The 12,319-nt window shown below is 22.4% G+C and overlaps 2 protein-coding genes across 2 annotated transcripts; both read right to left on the bottom strand.

Moving 5' to 3' along the window:
- Positions 1-1,193: 1,193 nt before the first annotated feature.
- LOC127277808 (uncharacterized) lies at positions 1,194-4,316 on the bottom strand. The gene is made up of 5 exons (XM_051299196.1): positions 4,166-4,316; positions 3,480-3,639; positions 3,121-3,342; positions 1,451-1,651; positions 1,194-1,356 (listed from the first exon to the last, which is right to left on the bottom strand). The coding sequence occupies exons 1-5, from the start codon at positions 4,178-4,180 to the stop codon at positions 1,217-1,219; spliced, it is 738 nt and encodes a 245-aa protein (XP_051155153.1). The 5' UTR covers positions 4,181-4,316; the 3' UTR covers positions 1,194-1,216.
- Positions 4,317-5,752: 1,436 nt separating this feature from the next.
- LOC127277807 (uncharacterized) lies at positions 5,753-10,953 on the bottom strand. Its single transcript, XM_051299195.1, has 4 exons — positions 10,403-10,953; positions 9,731-10,209; positions 6,157-6,312; positions 5,753-6,026 (listed from the first exon to the last, which is right to left on the bottom strand). Exons 1-4 carry the CDS (start codon positions 10,642-10,644, stop codon positions 5,857-5,859), a joined length of 1,047 nt encoding a protein of 348 aa, XP_051155152.1. The 5' UTR covers positions 10,645-10,953; the 3' UTR covers positions 5,753-5,856.
- Positions 10,954-12,319: the final 1,366 nt, after the last annotated feature.

The following is a 12,319-nucleotide window of genomic DNA, read 5'->3' as shown; positions in this document are numbered from 1 at the left end:
TCATTTATTAACGGGACATGCCCTTTCGTACAAAAGTACTCCTAAATTCTAATAGTTACGTAAGTAACAATACAAAATATAAAATATTAACTAAATCTAGGTAGGCGCTATAATGGTTAAAGTTCAGTATAAGTTTATACAGTAAAGAATAACATAAATCAAATCAAAGGAGAAGATTAATTTTGATAAATTGAATCTGCTTTACCATTATATCAATTAATTTAAAAAATTTGTATTTCTATTTTATTACTAATTATTAATTAATAAATTTTTAAGAAGTATAAAATAATATCACAAACGAATTTATACTTTTTTTTACGTCAATTCAAATTTAATTCATAAAGTAATTGCAATTAATTTTTAGATTTTCTTTGCACTTTTCTTTTCTTTTTTCTTCATAAATTATATAAAAAAAAAAAAATTTGAAAAATAAAATCGCCACTTTGTTGATTTCTGCTATATTTAAATATCAATAACTTCTTTCTCAGTAGAATCAAAAAATATGAGATTTTGGGAATATTTGGATACAAACATATCAAAATTTTTGCGTTGGTTTTCAAGATAAATAAAATTTTTTCTTTTTTCTTGTTATTTCGAGAAATTTAAACAAATGACATTTCTCACCTAAAGTTAACTTCATTTTAAAAATTTTTTTTATAAATTATTTATATTTGAATGTATTTTCGATTTAAGACGTTTTGTTTGTGATTAAAGTTTATTATAATTAGGGAATTTAAAGGTTTTGGTTATTTTTTTTTCAATATAAAAAAATTTTAAATAACAAATCATCTAAGTTAGGCCAAAATATTTTTAAAATTCAAAATTCTTTGATAATAATTTTTTTTTATTCAATTCAACTTTGACAAATCGATTCGTAATTTCCTTAATATTTTAAATCTGTGTTTATCTCAATTTTTTTTGAAAAATGGATTTATCAAGTTTTGAAAAATTGCTTCTCAAATATTGTTTTTTTTTTACATTCGATGTTTTTAATTTTGTTTCTTTAATTATTTATAATTTTTCTTTCATTGCTTTTTTTAAATTGATATTTTTTACCTAAAATTTATTTTCCAATTTGCTAAAAATTTTAATCATATTTATTTATTTATTTTATTTAATAAATTATTAATTAATTTGAAGATCATTTTAATTTATAAAAAAAGTATTCCCCTGTATAAAAAATAATTATCGTGGTTTTTTTAAAAAAAGTGTTTTACTATGTACAATAATAATTGGCAAATATTTTTCGTATTTGACATAAAAAGGCAGTGATGTCATTAACTTTTGAATTGATGGAAAAATTGATATTCAGTTGTTTTTGATGTTCAACTTTTAATTCAGGTTCAATTTTCTTTACTGGAAAAAAGAAGAAAAAATGTTATGAATTTGAAAAAAAAAAAAAAATTGAAAAAGAAATAAATTACAGTAGAAATTAAAGAATTTTTCAAACCTTTCCAAATTTTATCATCACGTGAAAGATGAACACAATATTTATCATCGTATTTTTTGTAGAAAAATGTTACTGTTATATCTTCATTATCAAGATGAAAATCACCCCTTATTCGCATATCTAATTTCTCCTTATAAATGAAACATCCTCTTTTTAATGCTTCCCAATCTTTTTTCTTTTCCTCTTTTTTGTCCTCCAATTCTATATATTTAAAAAGAAATTAATATATAACTTTATTTAAAAAAATAAATAAAAAAAAATGAAAATTTTTAGTAGGGTCAGCCGGGGTAAATCCGAACGGGGGGTAAATCCGAACGCTAATTATTTCAGCTTAATTAAAAATTTTAAAAATAAGTTCGATATGAGAATTTTTACCTCAGATCCTCTTCAAGAGATTCTAAGTATTATCCCATTTTTCGTTTGTTAATTAGCAACAGCATAAACAAAGATAACGAGTATTGCAAAAAAGATTGAAAATCAAAGAAGACACTCTTTCAGTATTTTGTCTCGTATTTGAAGAAAAAGAAGCTAAAAATTCATTTTATTATTTATAATTGTTTGTTATGAATACTAGAACAGAAACTATATTTGATTTTTGCCTTCTGTAAAATTTTATTAATAATATCAGACCGTTCGTATTTACCCAAGAAAATTGGAAAACTGGGGTAAATCCGAACGGTATTTTTAATAATTTTTTTTTACATCAAAGCCACACAAAATTGTTTTTATTTGATTACACTATTATTTTAACATTATAAAAGTACATAGAAAAAAGTTTTTCTTTCTATACGTATCCTCGTTAGTAATTAATAAGCAGAAACTTAATCTCTGTTCTCTCGAAGGAGTGTTTCAATTTTTTTGCCAAATGGTTTGTTGAAAAAAGTTTTTCAGGATCTTAATAAAATTTGGTATTCTACGGTTTTTGGGGTCGCTAATTACCAATTTGAAGTCAGTTTTTCAAAATTCAAAATGGCGGACGAGAATTAAAAAATTCATTGGATTCGCTCGAAAATTGTTACTCGGGGGGTTTCAGGGTTAGCAAATTTGATCATTTTTAAAAATAAGTTTTAGGAAAGTACGTCATTTTGAATTTAAAAAATTTGACTTTTATTTTTGTATTTACATTCAATCACTCCAAAATACTTTCTGTACCAAGTTTTGCAAAAATCCGTTATGATTTGATAAAGTTATTGAAGGTTTTAATTGTGTAATGCATTTTAATTTTTAACCTGTTTGATTTTTGTATTTATATATGATGCATTATTACATAATAGGTTTATTATCGTATTTTTTTGAGTTTTTATATGAGTTTAACAATTGCAATACTTTAAATTTATTTTCCCTAATATTTTTCTGAAATACAGTGGCGTTCGTATTTACCCCCATATTTTAGGAAAGTTGCAAAGTATCGAGGTAAATACGAACGCTAAGTTTCCTGCGATTGTAATTTATCAAAAATTTTTGCTACCCCATAAAATTGTTCTATGGAAGTAAAGTAACAACTTCATGCACCAGAATACCGGAAGTATTTTTTTTTTAAAGAAAAAACTTATGTTATTGTTGAAACTTACTAAAAGCGTTCGGATTTACCCCGATTGACCCTATATAAAATAAATGAAAATATTTTGAGAAATTAAAAAAAAAAAAAACAATTCTAATGAAATACTTGCCCTTTTCTTTTGCCATTACTTGAAGAGCTAGAAATTCCCTATCTGTTTTTAATTCCTCTTTTTTTTCTTTAAACATATCTCTGAGATTAATAGCACTAGATATTTCATTGTCCAAACGTTTTTTGTTTAAAGTCGTTGCATCCAAATTTTTTTCGCTATTTATAGTTTGAGAGTTTACTTCATTTACAGCATTTTTAAAATCAGCAGTGTGTTTAATAAATTCTGTAAATTAAATAAATTTTTCTTATGGTAAATTCCAAAAAAAAGAAATTTTGATACGTTTTTTGTTTAAAAAAAAAAAAAAACATTTTATAATACCAACAAAGAAAATAGAATTATTCTATATAATAATTATTTACCTTTTTCAAAATATAAATGTCTTTCTTGTTTTTCTACAAGATAGGAATTAATTGTTGAACCGGCTGATGATAATTTTTCATATAACGCTTTTGCAACATCGACTTGTCCTTCTAAAATACTTTTGACGTCGAATTTACTTGAGTCAATTAATTCTTCCATCTTATATATATAAAAAAAAAATAAATATAGTTTTTTTAAAAACTGATTTAACTAATAAAGAAATAAATAAATTGTGAAACTTCAAATCAACAAACAAAAGTAAACATAACCTTCAAATTTCGTCCGATAATTGTTGTTATTGTTTAAGATATTCATTTATTTTAAAAAAATAAATGAAATAAAAATGAATAAAATTAAAATGAGTTAATAATTACTTCAGCCAAAATTTGTTAATTCTTAAAAAAAATACGTTTAATTTTGTTAAAATCTCGCGAAATCATTAAATTTAGTACAACAATAAAAAAAATGATAAATTTGTATTTGCACAGTATTTCAAAATACTTTAATTTACTGTTAAATACTGAAAACACATTTTTAAATACTTTAATTCTTCTTTAAATACTAAAAAATTATAAATATTTAAAATTAGTATTCTTTTCAAACAAAATAAACATTGACATAACAAATAAACAGTGTATATAATTGGTACACACATTATGTATAAATATATTTCATTGATACTTACGTTAATTACTTTCATGTTTATACTTTAAAAAAAAACAATGTTACAATTATAAAATCAATTAAAATACATTTTATTATACAATTTAAAGTTAAATAACACAATAACTGTCATTTTTCAAGCGTTAGTTCACGATTTGTCCGCCCCTTGAACAGATGTCACTACAAGAATTATTTAAGGCGCATTTCTAAAACGATTGCAGTCAACGCTCATTGGTTTATTTCAAATTTTACGCAGAAATAAGCAATAGCCAATGAACGTAATCGTATTGGAAATCCGCCTTTAGTTATTTAAATGAATATTCGACGAGAAAATTTTGGTAATCGTTCTCCATCATCACAGGTAAGTTTGAATATTAATTTTCAAGTGGTATTTTGGCTTTTTTTTACACAATTATCAATTAACATTGGTAAATTAGACTATTTTCAACAAATATCAATGAAAAAAATGTACTAACTGAATTATTTCTGTTCTTTTTTATAAAATTTCCAAAGCTGTCAAACTAACCTATTTTCTGTTCAACTCAACTTAAAAACTAAATTTCAGCGTGAATAAAAAAAAATTTCATAAAATAATTGTCAAAAATGAATTGTACGGATATTAAAAGTCATTAATACAAAATACCAAATATTTTTCTAAAAATAAGCCGCAACGATTATAGGTGAAATAAAATGGAATGACCCTAAAGAAAAAATCGAGTTGAAATCAATCCAATCCGTATATTACAGTAAAACCCACAAAAATATTAGATTACAAGAAACAAGAAAAAATTCGATGTAAGAAGATTTTATATTTAAATATGTGAGTTTTACTGAAATTACAGAGACTGTTATTTGAATTTAAAAATTTCTTTTTTCTGGGAAATTTTCTGAATTACGTGAAAAAACTGAAACTAAACCAGTTTTTAATTTACTTTCATTTCACTAAAGTTACAACCTTATGCAATGATTTTGATTATTTTGGGATAATTTAGAAATATTGACCTATAAATTTAATGTTTTACAAAATTAATCTTTCCTCCTCGTATACAACTTCATACGTATTATATAGAAAGATTTTTGAAAATAATTGAACTTCAAGTGATTTTTAATTGAAATTTTTGTGATAATTTCTGTTACTGAAGAATTTATTAGAAATAACAGATAAAAATTGAACTTGAAAAGATTTTTTTTGAAAAATTCTTTCAGATAATTGAATTTTTAAAGAATATTAAAAAAAAAAGAAAATCATTAAAAAAATATTTTGAATTTTGGAAAAGTTATAGGTTAAAATTATTAAATTTCAGAAAGTTTTAAATAGAAAATTTTAGAAATATTAAATTTAAATCCATTCTTTTTTTTCTAATGAAAATAAAAGAAAAATTATCATGCATAAAAATGTATATAATTAAAAATATGTTTTATTGAGAAATTAATTTAAAATATTTTTCGAGTATAATAATTAAAAATATTCTAAAAATAATTCAATAAGGCAAAGTAAAATTAAAATTAATTTTTAGTATTGTAAATATAAAATTTTACAAATAATAGTATTCTTTTCGATCAAGAATAAAAAAAAAATTAATAAAATAACTTTTTTCTTCTATTTAAATATTTGAAAACAAATTTTATTACAATTTCCCAAAAAGGAAAAATAGAATTAAAATCTTATTATTTAGTTTTCTTTTTTTTTTCTAAGAGTGCAACAATTTAATTCTATGAATTCATTTGTATCATTTCTAAACTTCCATCGTCTCTAAGTTTTAAAATTTGTTTCACTGATGTAATATTATTTTCAATTTGTTCTCCATCTTCTTGCTCAGTCATTGTGACAATTTTTGTATTATCAATTGTACTTTGTTCCTCTTTATTTAATTCTCGTTCATCTGTAGAAAAAAATAGTTATTCTTTTATTTTTTATTTCTTATAAAAATCTCTGACTCTTTATTTTTTAAATTATTTTCTAAAAATTAAATAATCGTAAAATGACAAATATTAGAAAAATTTGTAACTAACTTATTTCGTGCATATCCATGTGAACATTAGTAAAATCAGACAAATTTTCTCCTATATTTTCGTCATTTTTCATTTCAATATTTTGATCCTCTGGAATTAGAAGAGGAAGTGAATTATTTTCTCCACTTACATTATTTATGTCAACCATATTATTTTCTGTCGAAAAAGAAGTAAACAAAAAGAATAAAATATTAAAATACATTTGATTAATTGAAAATTTTCATTAATAATTTAAGCCTTAATAGTCATAAAATTTGGGTAAATTGAAACTTTAATGAATCAAAATTTGGATAAATTGAAATTCGGATAATTTGAAAACTAAAATTAATTAAAATTCGGATAATATTTGAAATTTTAATTAATTTAATCAGGGTGGCCATACTATTTTTAGAATTTTTGCCTCCCGGTTTTCTCCCGGTAGAAATTAGAGATTTCTCCCGGTATTAAAATACATTTTTTCTGTACACAAATCTATTACATTTATGTAGTATGCATTTGTAAAAAATAATCAACATCAAAAGCACTCTATGAAAATTTATAAAATTTAAGTTTTATGAAGTACATTGAAATAAAATATAACAAATTTTATTAAGTATAGTAGACATTTTAGTAAACATTTTTCAATTTAGGGAAAATGTGTAAAAATTTGAAATATTGATACAAAAAATAATATACTTGTGAAAATATTTTTCAGTCTTTAAGAAATGTATTTGAAATTTTAGTAAATATTTACGAACTTCAACATAATTTATAGTAATCATACAAAATCTTTACTGAGATTTAATATATTTTATATAATTTTTTTCCAGTTTGGCACATTTTCCCTAAATTGAAAAGTATTTCCTACGAAATTTTGTTATATATTTTCTTTGAGTGTAGAATTAAAAAATTTTGTATTGTGAGAAATAAAAATAGCTAATTTTTGTTGATGGTATATGAGCAATTCCACGTGCAATTGAGGGGTTTATCCTCCGATTCCTTCTATACTACGTTTTTGGGTAGAGATTATGGGTCTAATTGAGTAAATAAAAGTTTGAAAAAAATATTTATTATTTTTCGAGATATTTGCATTAGAAAAATTAGTGCAACTTTTTTTTCAATTACTCATAACTTTTTCACTTTTAGTCCTAGAAAAAAGTTTCCTAAACGTTTTTTGCTCAGAAAATATTGAAGTTTAAGAAAAAAATTAATTTTGAAAAATTAAAATTTTTTAATTTATTTATTTATTTATTTAAAAAATAAAATTTATTTTTAATTTTTAAACTTATTATCGGGCTCCGTTTACTTAGCGGGGGTTTCCTACCTTCTCGGCACGGTATTTTTCAGTCTTTCTCTAAATAACATTTTATAATTAATTTTCGATTTTTAGTAATTATTATATAATAATAAAATGCTTGGTCTGTCCTTCTGTCCTAACTTGAAGTTGGCCTTTTCTGATTTCACGTGTTTTTTTGAATAGTAATCTTAATTGACGTGTCAAATTTTGACAATTCTTTTTCTCATTTTTGCCAAAGTTGTATAATTGTGTTTCCAAATTTCGGAATAAGTTTCTTTAAAATTCCAAATTCGAAAATTCAATTCACGAAGCTGAAGTACACAACGTTTACCAACGAAATTTTTTTTAAAGTTGTATATTGATTCAAAAATTGTATACAAATACAAAAAATTTATGATGAGAAAAAAGATGCGCCAGGAAATTTCGTACAAGATAGTAATTTGAAAAAAATTTATTTTTAAGGTACCAGGGGCCAACGAATACCTATTAAATATTAATTATAAAAATACAGGCCTTGAATCAACTTAAAGACACAAAAAAGTCGTTTTAGTCGATTTATATTCCAAAAAAAGTGGATTTGTTTTTTATTTTAACAAAAATATTTTACAGATTTTTAAATAAAAAAATTTTTTTTTAATAATAATCCTTTTCGAAGGGTTAAAGTTGAAATTTTTAGAAATAATTAAATTTCAAAAGATATTGTTAATTTTCAAACAATTATTAAATTTTACAGAACTAAAAATAATTTATCAAACAATTTTTGGAAAACATTTTTTAAATTTAATTGAATTTTCAAAGATTTAAAATTAAGATTTTTGAAATTAATTGTAACTTTAAGTGATTTTTAATTAAAATTTTAGATGATTTCACTAATAATTTATTAGAAAATGCGGACAAAATACAATAATTTGAAAATCATTTTTAATTGAAAAATGGTTTCAGATAGTTGAAATTTCAAAGAATATTATTAAAATAGTTAAAAATAATTGAATTTCCTTAGAGTTATAAATGAAATTATTAAATTTCAAAAAAAAATTTCGATGGAAAATTTTAGAAATAATTAAATTTTAGATGCTTTTAAATTCAAATTATTGAAAATTCAATTAATTTTGAATTCAAATTTTTGAGAATAATGAAATTTTATTTGATTTTAAATTTGGAAAATAATTGAACTTCAGTTCATTTTGAATTGAAAATTTTGGGAAATAATTGAATTTTAATTGAAATTTTGGATAATAATTTAATTGAAGTTCATTTTTGATTGAAAATTTGGATAATTTATTTTGAATAGAAATTTTTAAAAAATAATTGAATTTTATTTCATTTTAAATTGAAAACTTGGTAAATAATTAAATTTTAAATTGAAAATTTTGGATAATTATTGGATTTTTAATTGATTTTGAATTAAAATTTCGGGTAATAATTGGATTTTAGTTTATTTTGAATTGAAATTTTTAAAAAATAATTCAATTTTATTGTGATATTTTTTTTAAAATTATAAACAATTGTTAAATTTCATAAAAATTTTAATTGAAAAATAATTTTGATATAATTAAATTTGTGATGTATTTCATTAAAATTATTAAAAATAATTAATTTAGTGAAGAATCATTTTAGTTCAAAATTTGTTAAATAATTGAATTGAAGAAGATCTGAAGAAGATCTACATTTTATACTAGAAAAATGTATTTTATTTACATTTTTTTTCAAATGTAAAAAAAAATGTCGCATTTTATTAAAATAAGTCGATAAAAGTCGTATTTTTGAAAAAAGTCGGAAAAATTCGTATAATCCGAGGCCTGTAAACATATAATTTTCATTATTATCATTTAATATGTAATAATATTCTAATAAATTAAATTATTATTGATAATATTCATCTTTAATTTCTTTATAACAAACAATTAAATAGTTAATTTGGCGCGCTTGCGCGCGTTTAATTTTGCTAGTATTTAATATTCTTTTTTTGACACAGAATTAGATTAGACGTAGTATAGAAGGAATCTGAGGATAGACCCTTCAATCTCACGTGGAATCGCTCATATATATTTTACATAATTAACACGAAATTTTAGATGATTAAAAGTTGAACAATTTTCGAATAATTGCGCGAATCACAAAACCTATAAAATCTCCCGAATTAATTTTTCAGTCCCGGCTTTCTCCCGGTTGGCTGACCACCCTGTTAATCTATAGATGGAAATTTAATTAATTTTTTAATCAATAAAAATCAGAATTTATTGAATATTGGAGCAATTAAAATTTAAATGTGGAGAAAATAAAAGGGAAATTACTCACCCAAATTTTCTTCAACATTGTCAATCAATGTTTTTGTTTTTATCTTACAACTATGTGAATTATTATGTTGATTATTGCCAATAAATTGTATTCCACATTTATCGCAATTAATTTTTTGATTTATATGTTGTCTAAGATGATGAATCATAAATGTTTGATAATTCGTTGAATATCGACATTTATCGCAGGAAATTAATTTTTTATTTGTCATAACTAAATCATTTGTAATATTAATGGAAGATTTTTTTTTCTTCTTTTCATTTTCTTCATTAGTCGCTGTGACATTTAATAATTGACTCGATTTCATTGACGTGTCATTTGTCTCAAGTTCTCCATTTTCTAAATAATATTTACGTTCCAAATAACGTAAAACAGTTCCCTTAACTGTTTTCATTTCCATTTCTAAACGATCCAATGTATTTATTAAATTCGCACAACTACGACAAATTATATCATTTTCTGATATGACAACCATATATCTATAAATATATAATATATTTTAAATATGTTAATAAAAAAAAAAAAATGGATATATAAAAAAAAATGTTTTCTTTTAATTATAAAATAAAAATATTGTTTAAAAATAAATAATATTTCTAACAGTGGAATAAAAATAATTGAAATGAATATGAAAAAAATTGAACATAAAAATAATTTATGAAAATTTCTCACCTTTCTCCAACAAGTTCTCCTAATTTTTCAATAACACGTGTTCTTGTACTTTGAGTTTTGCATGATGCGAGAGTATAATGTTTACCTTGCACTAGTGAATCGCATACAAAACATTGTAAAAAATCTGAACTATTAACGTTATTACTTGTGTCAACATTTATTGCCGTTTCTTTGAGAGATTTATCTTCAGCGAAATAATAATTTTGAGCTGGATGAACAAATACAGAATTTGAATTTGCCATATTCTAGTAGTATTTATTATATAATAATAATAATTATTGTTATTATAAAAAATAACCCGAAAATCAGAAAAAAAAATTTCAATTCACTTCATCAAATACTTTTAAAGGTTAGGAAAACTTTATATATCCGTAGTTTATTGTTTTACTAATTATTTTTACGGAAAATAAATTTACAAATTCACTTTTCACTTTAATTCACTAGGAAATGATTTTATTTAAACGTTAATACACTGCAAATAAAAAATATATTTCAATTGTTTATTCTATTGTTGTTTTTCATGGAGGAGGACATTTTTAAATTCTCTGAAATGACTAGTGATTTGTGAACGATTCTCATTGGCGGAAATTGGACAAGTTAAAATAGCATTCAAAAAAAAGTCCCTGGATTTCATATTTCAAATTAAAAATATTGTTAACAAAAATATTCAATTAGAAAACAATTAATTTCAAAGTAGTTTTATGATATTTAAAAGAATTTCTTAACAATAAAAAAGTAAGACAAATTATTTATTTTTTTATTTTGTTTAAGGGTATGTGGAAACCTCCCACGTGACCTAGTATGGGAATTAATGTGTTTTGCAAGTATTCATCTTACTCTAAAATGAGAAAAGATTTTTATCTAAAATTTTGAGATATATGATAATTAATTTTTTATTGGAAAAGAAAAAGAAATGGTCAAGGTGTTTAACTACTACAGTTGTAGGGAAATATTTTCCCATGTGACATCATCAACTCCGAGGAATCGAACAGAATAGTCCAGATTATTTTCTCATATCAATGAAAAATTCAATCAATTCAGGATTTTTCTTTTGCAAGTAGATTCAACGGACATCAAAGTTAAATCAGATATGAGAGTTTACGCGCTATAACTCTCATTTATCCACGAACTATATAATGTTCGAAGATACTCCCATTTCCACAATCGAGAAAATAAGTGATATATCTTATTAAAAAGATTGAGGAAATGACAGACCTAAATTGAAGGCTCAATGACAGAGAAAAATCACCAGTCCACTCCGTTCGTTCCCTCGAAGAGGATGAAATGACACCAAATTCCTGAGTAGTAACGGACCATTTCTATTTTACTTGAAAATTTAACTGTCCTTATATATTAAAACCTATGTGAATATCTGCGCTTGTGAGAAACCTCATTTTTTAAAAATAAAATCCTAACGACTCTAAAATTCATTAAATCCCTTTTATTTTTACAAAGAAAATTGTTCCTATGCATAAATATTGTGAAATTTCGCGAAATAAAAAAAAAAAATTCTTCTTACTGTAAAAACGATGGATAAAATATTATTTATGTAAATGTGAACAACTTTTTTTAAAAACGCATTCTAGCGGCAAAATTATTAACTAACGGTAATAAAATTTTATTTAATAATTTCATTAAAATAATAATTAAAAATTAAAATAATTATTAATTAATTTAGAAAAGTTTAGTAAAAATTAGTTATTAATAATTTATCAAATAATTTTAGATAACATTTTTTAAAAATAATGGAATTTTTTAAAGAATTACAATTTCAAAAGATTGTGTTAAATTTCAAACAATAATAAATTAATAAGAGAAATTTTTTTTATTAAAATTAATCGAAAAAAAATATAATCTGTTTAAAATTCAAGGTGATTCTAATAAATTTCCACAGCTTATTATTTAAGTGGCCAAAAA

The sequence above is a fragment of the Leptopilina boulardi genome, unplaced genomic scaffold, assembly GCF_019393585.1.
Source record: "Leptopilina boulardi isolate dan_hultmark-lab unplaced genomic scaffold, ZJU_Lbou_2.1 LbouV2_179, whole genome shotgun sequence".
NCBI lineage: Eukaryota > Metazoa > Arthropoda > Insecta > Hymenoptera > Figitidae > Leptopilina > Leptopilina boulardi.
This window is presented reverse-complemented; position numbering and strand designations above follow the sequence as displayed.